The 21,022-nt window shown below is 39.1% G+C and overlaps 1 protein-coding gene across 2 annotated transcripts in view; it reads left to right on the forward strand.

The window, feature by feature from the left end:
* Positions 1–21,022, forward strand: part of dpy19l3 (dpy-19 like C-mannosyltransferase 3) — a 76,599-nt gene that overhangs the window by 39,933 nt on the left and 15,644 nt on the right. For both annotated transcript variants that reach the window (XM_033990892.2, XM_055230185.1), the window contains one exon: positions 16,265–16,397. In XM_033990892.2, the coding sequence (XP_033846783.1) occupies positions 16,265–16,397 (133 nt within the window). The remainder of the gene's footprint in view (positions 1–16,264; positions 16,398–21,022) is intronic.

Here is a 21,022-nt window from a genome sequence, read left to right on the forward strand (position 1 = left end):
TTTTATTTTTAAAGTATACGGTACTTCTTACTGTGAGCAAGGTCCTCTCTCCACAGATCTAACCTGTAACTCTTTCTACCTGCTTGACTCCATTTACATGTATCAGTTTAATGCCATACTGTGGAATATTCCAAGCAAACCAATAATGTTTCCATGGAGACAAGCATATGGCAGACCCTCTACTGGAAATGTTACATACTGCACCTTCAAAGAACAACTTTACAGATATAAAATTACAGCTATCTCTCTTTTCACCAAATGCAGCACATACAAGTACGTAACCTTTACCTTTTTTATTTTTTCATATCCTTTCAACCTTAAGCAATGTTCAGGGACATTTAAAAACATAATTACCTTGTTCAAAAATGGATCCATTTGGCATATCTAAAATGTTAACCATCTGTCCCATAATAGTTGGAATTTTGTGGTGAACCTTGTGACAACCTGGGTCTCTTGTCACTTAGAGCTTAGGATGGACGATATATTAATTACAGTATCGGTATCGGCATCTACTACCAATATTTTTTTCACGCTACCCTAGTCTCTGTGTGCCTTATTTGAACAGACTAATGAGTCAAAATGGAAACAGAAGAGCGTTATATATGTAAATAAACAACATATTTCCACAATCGCATCATGATTGTTGTAATTTAAGAGGACTTTCAGCTAAGTTTCATATGGCAACTTTGCAGATCATTCCCTATGATAAATTCAGAATGATCAGAAGGTTGGACTATACAATGACTCCCCCATAAACTCCCCCCATAAAAGGTATACACCATCTGAAACTATGACATCAAATTTTAGATTGTAAACATAACCTTTACTCTGACTGGATCTCGCTTTTCAATACGCACACAAAACATCTGCCAACAGTTTTAGACACTGATAATGAATGAAAATATGTTGTATGTATTTAAAGCCACATTATCTAACATGTAGCCAACAAAGAATAAAATAAAAGCGCGTTTTTTTTTTTTTTTTTGTTTTTTTTTATTTTGGATGAGTGCACTAAAAAACATAGAAAAACATGTGTCCTTACTGTGAACGGGCTTGCATCTCCACAAACATGACTCTTATTTACCCTCCTCCTGCTCGTTTCCAGTGTATAGCATACTGTATAATATAAAACACATTTATCTCTAGGGAGAATATTCCGAAGTATGGTTTTAACTTTCTATTTCAATTAAGTAATGCCAGTGACATGCCACATACAGAACGTTACATACTGTACCTTTAAGTTGTTTTTAATATATTTGTTATACATATTTCTTAAGGTCCTTATATCATATTTGTAGATTCTTCTAATAATGCGTGGTTGCTTTTATTCGCTTGTTTACTTCCCAAATCTTTCCAAATTGGCCTAAAACAATTTTTTGAAACCAAATACGAATCATAATGGCATTGAACTACCAAAGTGGTCTTGGTACTCAGCTGGACAACCATTGTACTAAGCTAGTTCTAATTCAATACTCATTATACTCCTTCCATCATAATCAGCCTATAACTGTTGAGTGGACCAGATGGAGATTTTTAAGAAATGGGCCATTTTGGTGTAATCCAATTAGACAGATAGAGAAATGCCGTGGAAATGGTTGGAGAGAGCTTTGGAGGGGATACATTTGTGTGTCTGTGCGTGTGCGTGTGTTAATCCCATTAGGGCTGCCTGGATTAGGGCCTGCCTACAGTTACCTTCACTGGGCTGGAGAGCAGGGAGGAGCATTAAACCACTCATGGCTGTGCTAATTACATTGCAGATGAAAACGTCAAGATGGAGACGGCGACTTGTGTTGCTTTATTTTTCCCGTGACCAATACTATGTTCAACGGAAGAGAAAGATGTTGAAAGGATATAGCCATGTGGTATAACGAGGGACGGTTTATGAGGGCTGATGTAGTTAAAGTGGGATGACTGTGGTGAGGCTGGCTGAAGGGAGAGTGTTAATCACGCCTGGTAAAAAGGGTGAGATGTAGCTGGAAATGCTGAGGATGCCTTGTTTTTTAATATGTAATAAGGTAGTTTAATAAAGATATTTTGTATAAAGATGACAACATGAGCTTACAACAAGGAATTCATTAAAAGTGCATAATGTTACATAGAAATACATATTGAAAATTGTATATTATTTCAACATTATATGCAAACCATCTGTAGTTAAAACTATTGACAGAAAAAATGTAATAAAATAACCAGAAATGCCTAGTATAATCTTCCAAACACGGCACGATTATTGTTAAATTTTTGGTCCATTTATGTTTTGTACTTGAACCTCAACCAAGACATTTACAGGCACATTTCAGCACATTCCTGATGCGTTTGATATGGATATTATGATCTAGATAATGCAAAAAAAACACTGAGATATTCATTGTTGGCAATATTACCCACCCCCAGTATCATTGCTTTGTTTAGACTATTCCACAGTATGATATTAAACTGGTCTATCTTGCGTTTGTTCAATTACAGGTGTTTTATTGCTCATATACAATTCATTTTTACTGTGAGCTGGGCTGCCTCACCACAGATCTGACCTGTAATGTGACCTGTAACTTCAGTTAAGTTCATTTTGCCTGCTTGTGTGGAAAATTTCAGGCAAAGCAATGTGGCGGACCATCCACAAGCAGGTGACAGACTCTCCACCGGAAAAGTTCTACAATAGAAAACAACTTTTCTCTCCTCAGAATTGAAGTTGTGCTTATTGTATTCTACTTTCATAGTTTAACATCAGTCAGATACTATTGCACTTCTACTTAGTTTAAAACTGCTGTGTAAGCTACTGGGAGTCATTGTTTGATTGGAAAACGGTGCTAACAGTCAATGGAAGCAACCTCCAGCGAGTGAGACTATTTGACCTCAAGCCAAACTTCCAATGTGGATTTTACACTAATAATTTAAGAGACTTCTAGTACTGCAGTTACATCAGTCTACATTAGAAGGTATTTGTTTAGGGCACTGTTAAAGGTGCACTATGTAACCTGCTTGTCCATGGAGATGTTATTGCTATGCCTGGACTATTCCACAGTATGGCATAAGCGCATCTATTTTTTGCATTTATAAAGTTAGCAAAAAAATAGAAAATAAAAGATCATGCTTTCGTACTGTGACCAGGCTTGCCTCTTCACAGATCTACCCTGTACCTTTTTGTGACGTCACCAGCTTATCTTCTTGGAAATCAGTACCAGGAGTTTAATGGCATACTGTGGAACATTCAAGGCAAAGTGATAACATCTCCATAAAGACAAGCATGTCTTATGTAGTATAATGGTGTCAGTAGAGTAATCTAACTAATGACTCTTTCCGCTGCTGTGACGCTGTTATAGGTGCTGACAGTGTAACAGGGCTCGTTATTTTGCTGTGAGTCTCAGCAGGTGACACATCAGACTCCACTCTCGTCTCATTCAGAGGAGCTGCAAAGTTTTTCCTTTGTTTTGGGAAGTAAACAGAACAGAGATGAGGGATTAAAGACAGTGATTGTCTAAAACAAACTGTAAAGTTGACCAATCAGAAGCAGCGCCGTGTGGGTATAAACACTTTCTTGGCATGCCGTTGGTTTAGCACTGACAAAACTCACTATTTCAACACACATTAGGAAATACGGCAGTTCTTGTTGATTGTATGAATACTTTTTGTGATGGGACACTACAGCGGGAGTGACTCATGCGTTCGGAGTTTACAGATCGCTAAAAACACGTCAGTGATGTGATAGTACACAGCCCTCTGTTCACGCTGCGCACTGTAAGTGTAGGTGATTTAATATCTGTTTGGTGGTTTGTGTGTATCAGCGCTGTCCTGTGGCGTGCACGTGTTTGTAATGTTGTGTTATCTGTGCGTTTGGTAAATGCTGTTTGGCCACAGTCTGTTGTGTAAAGGGGACAGTAGTTTGCTCTTCTCTGTTATGACTGTACAGCTGTGAGTCCGTTTTCGGTGCTTTCAAGCGTATAACGCTGGCTCTGGGTGCATTTGGTGATTTGTAGGACAAATAAGCCTAAATTTAGCTTATTTTACTTAGAAAAAGCAGCTGGAGGTGTATTTATTTTTTTGTAATTTAATAGTTACTTGATCTGGTAAATAGTTACTTTCATCACAGAGTAACACAGTTACTTTGGGGGAGAAGTAACGAGTAACTGTAACAAATTACTTTTGTGAAGAATCTTGCCCAACATGATTATTTTCCCAAAGGTGATATACCAGGGCTTAAAATTTCCGGCACTATGACAGATTTTTGTCAGTCAATTGAAGAAATTAGGAAAACATTTCCGTCAATATGTAATGTGAAAAATGTATATCATTTTGGACGCACCCAACAGGCCATCTGTCATTTTAGTCCACATTAGAGTTTTGAGTCTTCGCCCACCAGGGGTCCACTATAGTCCAGAGAGCGCGGGCCGAACTGCACACTTTGTATTCGTCCGCTGCCATATAGGCTCTTCAAGGGTGAAGACTGACCTCAAACGGCACAGGCCTAGGTTGGGCCCAGACATGTAGGGAATAATTTGTGTTGGGTTCAGACAGTACACAAGTAGTATTTCTTTGATCCGGATCTAAACTCTCCACTTTCAGTGTGTAAACAGCCTGTGGGGCAGCAGCGTGGTGCTACCCCTAATGTATGGGTTTATTTGAGGCTTAAGCCCCGGGACCCATCAGCGTAAAGAGTCCATGTGCTAGAAAAAAAATGGAAAATATGTAGCTTTTATGACTGACTGTTAGGTGGGGCCCACAAACAGCAACGAAAAAGCCCTCTCTTTCCAAAATCAATTCCTAGTCGCTTTCAGGCACACCACTCTCAAGCTTTCCGCCCATCATGTTTCACCAGCACCACCATTTTCCAAGCGGCCCGTGTGCTATGAGCGCCATGTAGATCCTAAATCCACCTCAGTGCCACAGCTCCTCACAGAGCCCTGTAAATGAGCGCTCCCTCCTCCCACTATGAGTCCCACTATGAGTCCCACTTTGATTAAACCGAAATCCACCTCATGGGTCCATGGCACCCCATGCCTTTTTCCCCTCTCTCCTCCCAATAGCACACAGTGTGCGTCCATTGTCCTGATTCATGACCCATTGTACAGTGATGAGAAGAGTAAACAACGCAGAGCTAAACTCCAAGAGTTCCAAATGAACTCTGTCCCAGCAGAGGACAAAAATGTTTCCTATGTTGTGTTTTGTTTTGTTTTTTTCTTCTATAAAGTGCAATAAGCTCCTTGTCACAAGGAGCTGTTATGTTTTTACGTGAAAGTTTAGAGTTTAGACCACTGGTTCTCAAACTGTGTGAGGGTCCTACGAGGGGACACAGGCTGAGCCCAACTTGTAGACAAGTATATAATGCAGGCCTAAAAGATGTAATAATAAAATATATTATAGCCTGTATTATTAAATTGCAAGTGAAATTATACTAGATGAGGCATCTTATGTAACATTTGGTGAGGTTTTTGCTTTGCCAGGAATATTCCACACAAACGAAGGTACAGGTCAGGTCTGAGGAGACACAGTAAAAATGCATTTATTTTCTTTTTATCCATTAAAAAAACACCTAAAAGCAGTTAAAGAGACAGGGAGAAAAAATAACCTATTGATGATTTATTACTTAGGTAAAGGTACATTTTTTAATTTCTGGGTTTTGCTTTAACCCCTGTGATATGCTAATGAGACATTTGTTTCTTAAAAATCAGAGTTTATATTGTAGTTCTTATTAAACCTGTCACACACACACGTACCATTGAGGGAAAAAAAAACATAGTTTAAAGTGTTGTCACGTTGCTAAAATGTCAGACTTGATATTGATACTAAACAAAAGGTTTGATACTTAATGCTAATTTTGATAAAACAATTAAAAATCAAAAACACAAATTGTTATTGTCGGTACATATAGTTTTGATATAGATCAAGATCAGCCAAAACTATTCAGGAAAGGTCCAATTTTATCCCATTTTTAATAGGTTGTGCTCATGTTCTCAGATTCACTGTTTCTGAAAGAAAATCCACAATTGTTGAAATCCATGATAATTTGTTTGGGACAAGGTCCACAAACCTGAAGTATTAATCAGATTAAAATCTTTTCAACTGACAACTGTCTGCTAACAGAGAACATGATGAACTGTGCCAGTATTTGTTTCATGTGGATAGGCCCAGAAATTACAGAGATGGTAAAAATCTGTAGTCTGACAGTTAAATAGCAAATACTACCATCACATTCTGACCTGCGCTCCAGCTAAGTTTTAAAATACAGGCTGTTGTGTTGTGACATGAACCCAGCCTATACATGGGTTTCAGACTGATGAAGATCTAGCTTGTTTGTCACCTGATGCACTGTTTTAAAAACATGAAAAACGAGTTAAATTTAAACAGTGTGTAGTGTTCCAAATTGTATTGGCTGCAATGACTTGTTTATTATTTCACAACTGTCAGAGGCTGTCACAGTTCTGCCTGTTTTCACGTTTATCCCCAGTCCAGCTCCATTTTCCAGCTTGTTCCGGTCCTTCTTTTGCTCCCTCCCTGTTTTCTCTGCAGCTGCCATTCATTTGCTAATCAGCCCAGGGTAGCCTATATATACTCCCTCTGTTCATTCAGGCTTTTCTAGATTGTTGATCAGTCAAGAGCAACACTCAAGCTCTGTATTTGAAATGTTTGAGTTACCTGTTTCTCATATTGAGTGCATTTGGGTTCAGTTTACCTGCATGATTGAGAAAATTGGTGAGGTTTGCTGTGACACCAACACCCACTTTGTGATTAGCAGACAATAAAATGCATTCTTATTAGATGCAGACAACACGCAACTGACATTATGACCTCAAGAGCTATTTATACAATATATGTGTACTGGGGCAAGGCATATTTTACTCAAATACATGGGGGAAAAAAATCTGGTAGAGGACCTTTTAACAGTTCAAAACCAAATATTGTATCTTTGAATGGGGAAAAAGTCACCTATAAACAGGAAGCCGAAAGATAAATATGTTTAATTGATATGTACCAGTTTTAGTATCAATTAGCATCTGGGTATCGATGTATTTGACAACCGTAATACTTTAGACAGACTCATATGAGCTGTCCTCCCTGAGCGTGGCCGAGGGACTGAAACAGCTGACGTGTGGAGTGGATAATGACCTGTAGAGGCTGCAGCGTTCGGACTGTGCACAATCATAACTCACTAGTTTCCTCCTGATAGCAGCTCTGCGTGGCCGGGCTGTGGGCTGATACTCGGCTCTAAATGGACATCCGATAAATCAATAGCTCCGCCTGCTCGTCCCGCTGCCTCTCACTCTGAGCTGGAGCTGTGAGTGTGCACTTTTCACCAGTCACAAACATGAACTGTGAAACCCCCCCAGTATCGTCCAGATTCTTGGTTTGATTAGATTTTATTTGCTCACTTCGAGAGGTCAGTAGACTGTTAGTAAACAAGATGGCTGAATGAGGACAATCGAGTGAATAGACCACACGTTTACTTTTAAAAATTGCTTAAAGGAGCACTATGTAACTTTTCTGTTAGAGGAGGCATGACCTGTTGACTCTTTTTTGTTTTTTGCCTGGAATGTTCTACAGTATGGCATTAAACATCAGTGTTCATCATCAGTTTGCTTTTCTTTTATTGATCGATTTTTGGGCTCTACAAAAATACATGGAATGTAATTGAATCTCTCTATGGAGACAACTATATGGTGTCAAGTTACCTATCAGTTCTGTGGAGAAGAGACACCACTCACAGTAACAATGACTGTTTTTAAGGTATTTGAGTAAATGCAAGTATAATATCTTTATTTATTTTTTCAGTATTTTACCAGTTAAGTCACTTGAGCACACCTTCTCATTTGCATTTGCTCATTTGACAGTTTGGCCAAGAGGCAACATAAAACAGCACAGAATACACTCACTAACACTCTCACATCAGTCATAATGTGAAACGGTGAGTTATAATATGAGGCACTGAAACGTTTGCCGATTAAAGATGTAAAACTGTTAAAATCTTGTGCACTAATCTTGTAACATACTCTGGACTGAGTTTTTTAAAGTAGACAGAGGTAAAAACCAAACTAAGTTTTAAAGTCTGCTGTAGGTGGTTCCAGTCACTTGCTGCAGAAAACTGAGATGAGGAGCGGCCAAAAGTTGTGCAGGCTTTAGGAATGACCTGGTTAATGAAGCTGTCGGAGTGTGCGGCTGGAGATGTGGATGTTTAGTAGTGAGCTGAGCTAGGACGAGGTTTTACCAATTAAAGACTTGTAAATGATTAATAACCAGTAATGCCTTACTGTGGAACATTTAAGGCAAAGCAACAACCTCCTGGAGACATGTAGATGGCGGAACCCTTACAAGAAAAGTTAGAGTGCAACTTAACCAAATGTAAATCTAAAAATACAGCCAACTCCTTGTCTTGTTAAATGTCTTATGTTTGCTTCATTCAAGGTATATATGATTTTACTAAATATTCACCATGATGACTTTATAAGCACATCTCACAACTTTCCGAGATTTGTCAACGCTGTAATGCTAACTACAACTAACATGCTAACATCACACTTCCTCATTCTTGTAAGGGTAACATTTTCGAATTAAATGCCAACAGTTGTCTCAAGCTTATGCAATATATCTGCTGGATCAAAAAACATTTTGCCAAACTACACGGAAAACATCGGATACAGTTTATTTTTTGGGGAAAATAAAAGCACCATGATTACAACTTGTATAACACATTTTTAAAAATATGAATTCTGGTGCGATGGCTCATACAATTTTCTCTTTGTGGACATATATGCTGTTTGTTTTCCTCATGAACTCTTCCTCTGGTCAGGATGTGGTGTGAGGGTGATTAAAGACGAGGGGAGGCTGCAGTGGAAACATATACAAGAGCTTGGGCAGCAGTTTGGTTCACTTCAAGAGCCTCAGTGAGCTACTCTGCAGGACGCCACAGTCAGGAGCCGAGCAATACGAACATCAGCACATTTCAACACATCATATGGCTTCAAATCATCTCAATATATACAGATGATTAATTCTTTCTATGCGTTAGATTCAAAAGTATGTTTATTTGTGCTGTTTTATTAGATTTGAATATTGTAAAAATGTATGTTGCACAAAAAGAAACAAAAAATTAATGGTGTATTATGTAACTTTTTAGTGGAGGATCTGTCACCGGCTGGTCTCCATTGCTTTGCCTCAAATATTCAACAGTATGGCATTAAACTTAGATGGAAACAAATGGGGTGATGCCAGCAGACCAGTTTACAGGTCAGATCAGTGGAGAGGACACCCCAATCACAGTAAAAATTGTGTTTTTTAGCAATACAATACCCATTTTTGAATAAATGCAACATTGTGCTAGTTTAATATCATACTGAGTAACATTACAGTCAGAGTAATATCTCTAGGGAGACAAACGAGTGATGGAAAATTACATAGTGCATCTTTAAACATACACTAGATACAGCCAGATTTTGTATTTATTTATTTTTAGCAGAAGCACACACGTTTGTGCCCACTGTATGTTCTCATTTACATCAGTTTTGCATCAGAAATAACTCATGCAGTTTCTCGTTGTAAATCACATGCAACACACCTCAAAGCCATGTTGCACGGTCCATTTTTTATTTTGTGTTTTTAGCGCCTAAAATAATCTTCCTGTCAATCTTTTTCAATCTTATTCCTTATTTTAAATTGCCACATGATAAAACATTGTCTGGATATCATAAAGCTTGACATTTGAGATCCTGAGAGGAGGAGAAAGTGTCTTCGAGGAAAGCCTAAAAGCTCAGGTGCAAACTCCACAGACTGGTACATTTATGGAAGCACTCCAGGGCACTTTTTACCTATTAATCATCGTCATCAGCTCCTGTCGGCCCTGCTTAGTTTTCGGTCCTGTCTCACTTTGGTTTTAATAATCGCCTAAAAAGAACTACTCAGCCAGTGGTGGATAAAGCCTGCACTGCCTTTTGATTTTGCCAATAGAAATGAATAGAGTGTAGCTACTGTATTTAACAGCACTCTGGTCAAGGACAAAGTCAATAGGAGTATATAGATTTTTAGCAGCGTTCTAGCCAGCCGTTAGTAGTTTTAAGTCGCAAGTCGTATTTTCAATGATTTGCAGTTTAATGTACCATACGTAGCCTATCGAGATGCACTTGATCAACTATAAAAATTTTGCCAGGTTCAGCCAAGTTGAACTCTTTGGAGCACTGCCATTTTTTGCTAGATTTTTATGAGTTGGTGTTATTCTTATCTTTTTATTGTATTTAATTAGGGTGTTTAAAGTGTTTGCGATAACAGTTAATTGAAAAATAAACACATTATGCAAACAGTAACCATTATTACATTATATATTAAAATATGTGCCTGTTAAATGATCTGCTTGTGTTGTTGGGGACAGGTTTGCCATTCTTTGGAAAATTCCATGCCAAACAATTACATCTCCAGAGAGAATAGAGAATAGAACCTACACCTAACGACTTGTATTGTATCTGTAGACTGTGGTTTGATGGAACCTTATGTCACCCACAGCATTCGGCTTCAGCTAAATGAAGCTAATCGAGGCTAGCAGCTTGAGCCGAGTTCCTTCCAATCAGGAGCCCACACCACTTTAGCACGGGACGGGGGCTTAGCAACACTGTCAGTCAACCTGTTGCTAACACTAGAGGGAGCATCCTCGGGGAAAGAGGGCAGCTCATTGGTCTGTTATTAATGTTCATATAATTATTTATGGACGAAACGGCAAAAAAAAAAAAAAACACCAGGATCTTGTAGAGTGTTTATACAAACATTTTAAGGTCAGAATGATGAGGCTCACAGCAGCAGTTACAGAGAGCAGGGTGACAATCGAGTCGAATCGCGCCCATTCTCACTTCCTATTTGAAATGCAACTGCTAGTGGGCAAGCTATAGCCACTTATATATATGGTCTATAATTGTACCCCTTTTTAATTATTTTTCCCCTCAATAACTATTATAAAATGTATATTGTTATTTTCAAATGTATTTATTTGTTAATTTTTTATATACATTTTTTGCCAGATAATACAAAACGACAGAGATTGTAATGTGTAAAATCAGTCTCCACCATAATCAACGCCACTCACTCCACAGTAGATTAGTAAAGGAAGAAATCAACAGTATTTTTACCATTGCCACATAGGATAGGATAGTGTATGCAAGTTAAAATCCCTCATTTTGTACAACACACAGTTCCTCTAATGTTCACTGTCTTGGTTATTTACTCTTTATTTAATTGTGCTACTGAAGAACCTGAACCTACTGAGCCACCAACTCTACCCAATGCAACAACCAAGATCCTACCCATGAGTCTTCCATGGCCTCGTCTGACTGTTAACGTCATTAATTCATTTTTATAATGTCAGAGGGCTGCATTACCAGTACCCCCTGGCATTTATATATGAGCAGACCAAATTAAATGTAAATCAGTTTGGATGGAGGGATGCAGTGAGTGATTTAAGACGCGCCTAAGGAGGGCAAGAGAGAATTGACCTGACGCCTCCTCTGGGTCGAAAGGCCAAGGCACTAGCTCAAACATGCGGCTTTAATGCATGTATATAAGAACGTGTAGTGGTAACCTAAGGGGATAGATCTACACAGGCATGGTCATTGGAGCATATGGAAATTTTCATGCATATGATTGGATGGCGTAGCTTGTTGTTAATGTGCCATAGAGACACAGCAGGTCGGTGTAAAGTGTGTGTTGAGTTTTAGTATTTTCTTGTCCCAGTGGTGTTGAGAATGTAGGTTTTTTTTCTAATTATTACCAAGTACAGGTAAAAGTTCACTATTAATATTTCTGGTTTGTGCTTGTATTACTCCTGCTTTTGCTCTGCTACTAATGTTACAACAACTATTACCAGCTTTTTCTGTAACTACCATTTAGTCCAATGTTTTTTCAACCTGCTTTAAGTCACAGTCATAGACTGTATGTATAAATGGACATAGCTATCCTGCAAGCCTCTGCGTTCCAAATAGGGGGTGATCATGGCTGCGCTTCCACCTCCATCGACTCACTTTCACTTTACATAAGTACCTTCTTTCCCCGAGGTTGCTCTTGCTAGCGTTAGCTACAGGTGTGATTGGCAGCATTGCTAAGCATCTGTTCCCTGTCAAACCAGCGGATGGGAAGAGCCATTACCTTCAACAGCCTCTGTGGATTTGCTCTTTGGTTGCTATGATACTTGTGGTTGGAATTCCAAACATGGAGCTTAGCTCCAAATTCGCCCCTATGACCACGAGCCTCGGTGAACATCATTTGACCGGAGCTGAAAGCTATGGGTGACGTTGCATTCACTTTGTCCACTTCTTTATACAGTCTGTGGTCACAGCACACATTTGTGGTTGAAAAGTTTCTGCGGCTAAAAGCACATGTTTTAGAAAATAAAATGTATATAGCTTAATATAGCAAACGTTGTCTATGCCAGGGGTGACAGTAGCTCAGTGTTTGTCCAGTGATCTGAAGGTTGGCGGTGCAATTCTAGCTCCCACAGATGAATGCTTTCATTGTGTCCTTGGGCAAGACACTTAATCCATGATTTTTATTCTTTTCTTTTTTTTTTCCAAGGCACATCTGATAGTACCTCAAGGCCTACTAGTGTTACCTGGCACACTGTCTGAAAATCTATTATTTAGACAATATATAGTGTTTTAGTCTACCAAAATGTGTATTATTGACTAATATTTTATTTTGATTATATGACGATTTTTTTTTTTTTTTTATGGGACATCAGTAAAAAGTATAAGGCATGGATTCGGATAGATTTGGGAGTTTAATTTTCCTTTTTAGTTAAATATGGTTTCCTAATACTTCTGTAAAACAATTCCTGTGTGGTTGAGGTCTTGTGAGCGCAGTTCAGGTCTCATATGTTCAGATCATATAGATACTGAAAAGTTTTGAGGGCTTTTGCCAGTTTCACACTCACTACTTACTCAACTGTAGCTTCTTCTACTGGATACGCATACTATCACTTATACGACTTACCAGTTCATGTTTACACTTTGGAAATCCAACCCGGAAATAAACATATTTGTATCCCTTTTAAAGATGTTTTCTATTGACTGCAGCAAAGGTATCCAGCTGCTTCCACTCTTGCATTCTTAGCATCAAAAAGTAGTTCGCTATTTCTCTGCATTCATTTGTTGACCTTTCTTGACCTCAGTATTGACACAGCACTTTAACGTTGTTATATTCTTCTGTATTTATATTCACAGGTGAAGCCAATGCTGTAGTTCATCTTTTTCAACCCACAGACAGTAACTCTACAGTACAGTAAGGTCAGGCTGAAGTACAGATAGATTTTTTAGCAATCCAAGCATTTTTTTGTTGTTTTATTGAATCAACATTTCATTGAAAATTGAAAATCACTTTGTATGGAGTATTTGGTACGGCTTCAGCTAAGTAACACTCCAGGACTTCTGAGTTTTATCCAGACATGTAGCTACAATTTATTTAACTTCAGAAATCTCTTGTGTAGTAAAACTCACAAGTTATTTACGTTCAAGTGTTCCCAGAATTACAGCCATGTTTTATGTGTTGGCTCAGATAGAAATGGCTCTCAATAGGTTAACAGCCCATGAAGAGGGCAAAAGTGTGGGTGTGTGCTTATGAAAGGGAATGCATCTAATGGAGGTCAGGATATGCTAAATTAACCTGACTTATCAAGGGAAAATACAAGCGGTTGTGAGAGTAGCCTGAAGTAGTAAAGTAGTAGAAAGTAACAGTACCATTAGTTGTAAAAAGTAGAAATGCAGGAAGTAGCGGTGAGTCTAAAATGGGATACCTCTGCCCATGTCATCAACACGGAAAAATCCATCCAAAATCCGGGAGGAATTTAAGAGCATTTTTCGGAGAGATTAACATTCATTTAACAAAATAACTGTGTAATTTGTTTTTATTAGTCCAATCATAACTATTGTGCAGTTTAGAAAAGTTCTGGCCCTTCTTAACATTATGGTTGCTAGGTAACAGTTCTGTAAAACTCGGGGGGGGGGAACTAGACCAGAGTTTTTGTAAATTCTTAAGTATAATGATGCTAATGATGTTTTAGTGAAATGAGTAGTTGAACCCATCTAGCATAATTCAAGTAAGAGTTTGGTTGTAACATCTGCTTTATAATTAGACGTTAATTAAATTTGAAGGACAGAGCCATAAAAAAATACATAAAACATATTTTTAAAGGATAAACTGCAAAAACTAAACTATATATCTGAAGGAGGGGTGCGTGAAACACAAATGTTAGCATCATTTTATATTCTCAACATTAACCTTTGGTCTGTGGAAAGAGTAACCAAAACTTTTACTCAAGGAAGCGTACTGCTCCAATGTGGAAAAATAGTATAATTGGACTAGAAATGATGTTTGAAAAGTAGTTCTGAGTAAATTTATTTCAGTATTACCCACAGATGTCAAATACCATACTACATGTTTCAGTATTTTATAGTATTTTAACATGTGAAAATGTCTTAGCATATGTGATGGGATTTCTCTGACCAAAGAATTTTTTATTTTTTTCTGATACAGGTAACTACACTATCCTTGAAACATTCATCAATATCTCTCAGTTATCTTGGTTCATGCAGTGAGCACATGAATGAAATAGTTTTAAAACTCAATCTAACTTTTTGATAACTAAAATATACTTCATACAGTCCAGTTTGATTGCAGTTGTAGTAGTGATTTTCTTCATTCATAACTTTATCAATGCAAGTTTATATGATGAATAAAGTATTCTGTGGTTAACCATACACAGACTTAATAAGATGATAAATGGTCATACCAACAGTTTGTCACCAGTAAATGAGCTTTGACCACCGTGATAGTTGGATTAAAATGTCCTTCTTTGACTACTCTTAGCATTACAATTTTGTCTTTGCCAAAGTCAAATCTTTAGCTAGTAGTCATAATGATAAGATGGCTAACTAGAGGCACTGCTCTGTCTGAACCTCAATCTGACCAGAAAAAACGGATTCAGTTGGAATTGTATGGATATGTGCTGTTGAAACAAGTCCCCTCTTAAATAATCACAGTCACGTTCGTGTTCATCACTGGCTCCTGAAAATGTTTGTTTATTGTTTTACATTAATTTTGTATTTTTTCTTCAGTTTGAGGACCATTTAAAACTTCTCAGGTTGTTTTCCTATTGTCTGTAATGTGTTACCATGGTAACTGGTGCTGTCACTGAAAAGCCTCAGTGAGTGAATCCCCATCGCGCCAAGTGAGGGACAGGCAGATTTAACTGATCACATTATTGTGTGGACTAGAGACAGATATATCAATGTGCTAATATATTGAGCCGATATTTGCACATTTTAGGGTAGCTATCTGTATTAAATCTTCAACATTTGTTGTTGATACGTTGTCGGTTTGTCTGATCACCTCACTATAGGGAAAACCATTTGACTTTATTTCAAACACTGTAGTTTCAAAGGACACAAAGGACACAGCACCAAATGTGATTTAGTGTGTCTCTTGTGGGTTTATTGTTAAATCAGGTTCTAAATAAGTTTGTTACAATCTGAATCAAAAGAAAAAATTATCAGAATTCGCCATGAAAAAAAAAAGCACATCAGTCAATCGCTAGTGTGGGCTCATTGAACAAACTCTGAAGAAGCTTTAGGTACCTTGAAGAGAAAATAAGGCCTTGCAAGGCAAGTTTATTTGTATAGCACAATTCATGCACAAAGTAATTCAAAGTGTTTTACAGAATGAGAAAGTCACAATACAAGTCCGAGATGGTTCATATGGCCCTAACATGTTGGAGATGTACTTTGGTGTTGGGCCATGGAGAGACTTGTTCACAAACTGAGCTGCTTTAAAGTCTATTCTCTGAGCCACAGGGGCCAGTGCAGAGACCTGAGCACAAACTTATGCTCATACTTCCTGGTTCTATTCAGGACCTGAGCAGATGGATGTACTGCAGCTGTCTTAAGGCTCGTTTGGAAAGGCCAGTGAGCAGGACATTACAGTAGTCTAACCCACTGGAGACAAATGCACGCATAAGTCTCTTCAAGTCTGGTTTTGACAGTATACCCTTGATTTTTGTTTTTTAGAAGGTAAAAAGCTGAAAAATTGTATTGATTTGATGTGGCTGTTAAAGTAAGAACTGTGAAGAGACCTACATCTTCTAAGAATACATTATTTTTGTCATAATTTCCACTCTACGATGTCCTAAGTTAAATTAAATGCAGTCTTATGCAACATTAGAACAAGTGTATCTAATAATATGGCCTTTTTATGCATTATAATTCACTAGAAGTAATCCTCCCTCTCTCTCTCCCTTCTCTGTGGACAGCACGAAGACTCCGAGGCGGGCTGTGTTTGCCGGGAGCATGCAGTTACTCGCAGGCATCAAGCTGTGCACAGGCAGAGTGCTCACCAACCACCCCCATTATGAAGATAAAGACCTGCGGGAGAGGACCAGACAGGTACGCCCCAACACACACAGCGCAACGCAAGCACCATCAAAGAGACAAGACAAACAAGAATATTTGGTTTTAATGCAGAAGTTTCAAAGAGGCATAGTGTTAAACGAAAACAAATACAGACTAATTATTACATCTGCAAATAATCAAACTATTGTTGTTATTACTGGGAATGGGGGAGGATCACGTGCCACAAGACCTCAAAGGACAAAATTAGTATTTGTTTAGAAAATTAATGAATACTTTAAGGTAGTTTAATGAGGTGTGTAAATGTCAGAGTGTAGGTGCGTGTGTGATAGTCTGAGTGTGTGTTATAGGGTGCGATTTTAAATTAGAGAAAATAAATGGTGCGGCCGCACAGGTGCAGAACTGGAAGTGGAGTGAGCCTGAACAAACTAGTGGCTGTAGGCGGTTCCTATGCAGGTGCTGTCTGTCAGGCCCTTGACACATGCACGGCCAGAGTGATTCCCCAGCTCCACCTGCACAGACCAAAACAATGAAATACACGGCCACAACAGGGTAGCCAAGACAGGGCCCTGACATAGACAAAACAATAAAAAAGGGGTTAAGTACTGGCGAGTTACACTTAAGAAGCTTGGGAAGCAGTAGTAACATGACAACAAAAAAATATATAAAAAAATTGTAGGCCAAAATTACGAACTGGACCACAATCTCTCCTGGTTTCGTTGATCTAATCTCATATCTCATATTCTTGTCTTGTGGGAATTGTCTCGTTCCACCCTGGAAGATCTCTGGCCACCACCTCCTCTGCATCTCAGGCCAAACTCAGATAGAGGCATCCAGTCAGATTTGTTTATTTCAGAGGGGCTGATTGTTCATGTACCATGTAGACCAGTTATGCCCAAACTATGGTCTAGGGGCTAAATGCAGCCCTCAGAGCTTTGTTGGTCCTCAGACTTCATGATGAATTGTCCCAAATAACCTTGAGCAGTACTTTTTACTCCAAGTTTAGAAAATCCACCATCATAACCTCTCGAACTTTTTGGTGTGAAACAAACCCTACATTTAGGTTCTAAGCCTTGTGTGCCGGCTCCATCAAACCTCTGCTAAATGCGTATATTTGAATTACTTACTGCTTGTACCACTAGTCTGTGGCCCTCTGCTTCATGTATATATTTATTTTATGGCCCTCAATGAAAATTTTGGACACCTCCAATTGAGAATAAAATCTCCTCTTAGCACAGATGAACAGCATTTAGTGATTCAGTGGAAATCCACATTTTTTCTGTCCTCTGTGTATTTTTTTCCCCCATAAAAAGCCATGTTTGTGTTGATACAGACTGATCCCTGCTAATACACCTGTCAGTCAATCCCATCTGAACTGAGGGATAGCTGTCCACACTACACATCTTTGTAAAGTATTTTAGAAGAGTGTGTTCTTGGCTGGCCATGCAAGCGGTATAGTTGTTATATTGTGTACAGTTTCTGTGTCATTGGGCAAGACACGTCCATATTGCTCACTCCAGGGCATCTGGCTTCAAAAAATATTGATCTCTGCAACGGGTTCACCAGAAACCCTAAACAGATAAGATCATTAGAAATTATTACTTTAGCTCCCAAAACATATACAGAGGTCTTTTTTATTAAGATACAACCTGTCAGCTGTTTATAACAATACAAGACTAAACTCCTCTGTAGTAAACTGTGGTTAGGTATTACTGAGTCCAAATTCGTCCCCTTTGCGCATTAAAAAGTCAGTTGCATCAGATCAGTTCCTTCTTGAGAATTGATTAGCTCTTATTTTCACCCAAAATACAGCTTACAAACAGATTTTTACCACTGTCACGGAACTGATGTTGATGTTAATATACAAACGGAAAATGGATTTTTGTCGCAAAACAAGAGCAATGAAGTTGGCAAAAGAGCGGCGGCAGACAGGCGGTCTGTGCCAAACATCAAGGTCAGCTGCTGCTAGGAGACGGTGCTATCAGAGATGTGACTCACAGAGGAATCCAAACTTGCTCGTACCCCAGTCACACTGTCTCTGAGATTACAAAACTCCTCCCAAAAGTTTTGTCAACATACCAAGGAGCTAAACAGCTGATTGTGCACGTGGGTGCAGTTGACACCAGCCCTGGGTCTCCTTTGCTACATCTACTCCCTCTAGGGACTCCTCACTCTCCTTCTCCTCCCCACCTTCACCTATGGCCCTTCCTGACCATCTAGAAAGTCTCATCAGATCAGGAATTAAAATGGCTCCCCTCACACCTAATATAGAGCGATCAAGAGTTCTGGCATGCTGAACTCTTCCCCGTACCCACCTATCCCCCCTCGTCTTTCACCCAAACTCCCCCCTGCTCCGCCTCCTCGGCCCTCACCTGGTCCCTCACCCTTACCCAAACTCCCCCCTGCTCTCTCACCTGGTCCCTCACCCAAACTCCCCCCTGCCCGCCCTTCCCTGCCCTCCCCCAGAGCTGTTATCAACAAGAGCTAGGACACACAAGGCCTCTGCTGTCTCAGGACATACAGTCATGATAAAAAATAATATCAGGCTGAGGCCCTGTGATGGAGCTATATCTACAGTTACACCACGTAGACTGATTAGCAGAAGGACAGTTAGACTGTCCAATCAGAGACATTTAGTTCACATTCCCTGTAAGACGATAACATCCAGTCCTACTGAAACTAACCTGAAACTTGCTGTGCTCAATGTCAGATCTTTACGTAACAAGTCCTTTTTAATTAATGATTTTATTTCTTCTTTTAGTCTTGACTTTATGTTTATAACCAAAACATGGCTTGACAAAAACACAGGTAATGCCATTTTAGTGGAATCAACTCCACCCAACTTCAAATTTGAATCTGAAACACGAGTAAACAAAAAGGGTGGAAATGTGTGTGCATTTTTTAGAGATAATTTAGTTACTCACAGATTGTCATTTGGGGTGTTTTCATCTTTTGAGTATGTTTCATTCAAAATGGAGCTAAAACAATCTCCCTCCATACTCTTCTTAGTCATATACAAACCTCCCCAGCACTGAGTTTTATTGATGATTTTACTGAGATGCTTTCAGTCATATGCACAGACTTCGATGGTTTAGTCATTACAGGTGATTTTAATGTACATGTGGATAATGTGTTTGACAGAAACGCTAAAGAGCTCAGTTCTGTCCTTGAAACCTTTGGTCTGACTCAGCATGTCAGCGAGCCCACCCACAACAGAGGACACACTCTGGACCTGCTCATTACAAAAGGAGTAAATATTTCAAATGTCAATGTGGTGGATGTTGCTCTGTCTGATCATTTCTGTGTCTTCTTTGACCAGTCTGTTATTCCCAAACCAGCGGCTGGTCCTGCAGTTGTTCAAAGGAGACACATAAATGATAACACAAGTGCACTGTTCATGGAAATGATACACTTTGAAAATGCCTCATGTTCTAATGTTGATGATTTCTTGAACTCTGTAACTTTGAGTGTTTTGAATGTTCTGGACACCATTGCCCCAATGAAGGTTAAAATGGTTAAAGATAAGCAGAAAGCGCCATGGAGGAATGATGACTCAGTCAGGGCACAGAAAAGGGAGTGCTGGAGGGCCGAGCGGGAATGGCGCAAGTCAAAGCTCCAGGTTCATTATGAGATTTACAGAGAAAAGATTCACATGTACAACCACAGTTTATGTAGAACAAGGCAAAGGTATTTTTCTGACATTATTGGAAGTTGTAGTAACAACTCTCGTGTCCTTTTTGCAATGGTAAACAGATTAACAAACCCCCCAGCTCCACTGCCGTTAGAACTAATTTCCACATCTAAGTGCAATGAGTTTGCAGTATTCTTTAATGACAAGTTTCAGGGCATTAAAAATGCCATAAATTCCACAAAGCAAATAACACCTCAGCACCCACCTAGACACTTAGACTGGTGACAATCTCTTGGACAGTTTTGTCAGTTACAGGTGCAAAGTGAGTCAGCTCTGAGTTTATCATGCTGCCTCAATGTGTTACCCACTAAACTTCTAAAGTCTGTGCTCAACAGTTTGCTATCACCACTCACTCACATAGTTAATATGTCACTTCAATCTGGAACATTCCCAAGTGCTTTGAAAACTGCAGTTATTAAGCCTCTCCTAAAGAAGAGCAGTCTTGATACCACAATATTGAACAATTATCGACCGATCTCAAATCTGCAGTTTTTAGGCAAAGTCCTCGAAAAAGTTGTTTACCAACAGCTTATTAACTTCCTCGAAATGAACAACTCCTTTGATGTTTTCCAATCAGGTTTTAGACCCCACCATAGCACTGAGACTGCTCTTATCAAGGTGACAAATGACATCCGCCTGAAGACTGATGCAGGCAAAGTCCTGTCCTGTCAAAGTGCCTTTGACACTGTGGATCATGAGATTCTCTTACAGAGACTAGGGGACTGGGTGGGCATCTCTGGTACTGCACTAAACTGGTTTAAGTCCTATTTAGAAAACAGGGAGTACTTGAAATTGGAAAATGTATATCAGATAAAATGTCCCTGACCTGTGGGGTACCCCAGGGTTCAATCCTGGGACTCCTGCTGTTCAAGTCTACATGCTGCCGTTAGGCCAGTTAATACGCAGCAATAATGTGTCTTCCCACAACTATGCAGATGACACTCAGATCTCACTGGCAGCAGGTGAATAT

This window comes from Periophthalmus magnuspinnatus, chromosome 3 (genome assembly GCF_009829125.3).
Source record: "Periophthalmus magnuspinnatus isolate fPerMag1 chromosome 3, fPerMag1.2.pri, whole genome shotgun sequence".
Taxonomy (NCBI): Eukaryota; Metazoa; Chordata; class Actinopteri; order Gobiiformes; family Gobiidae; genus Periophthalmus; species Periophthalmus magnuspinnatus.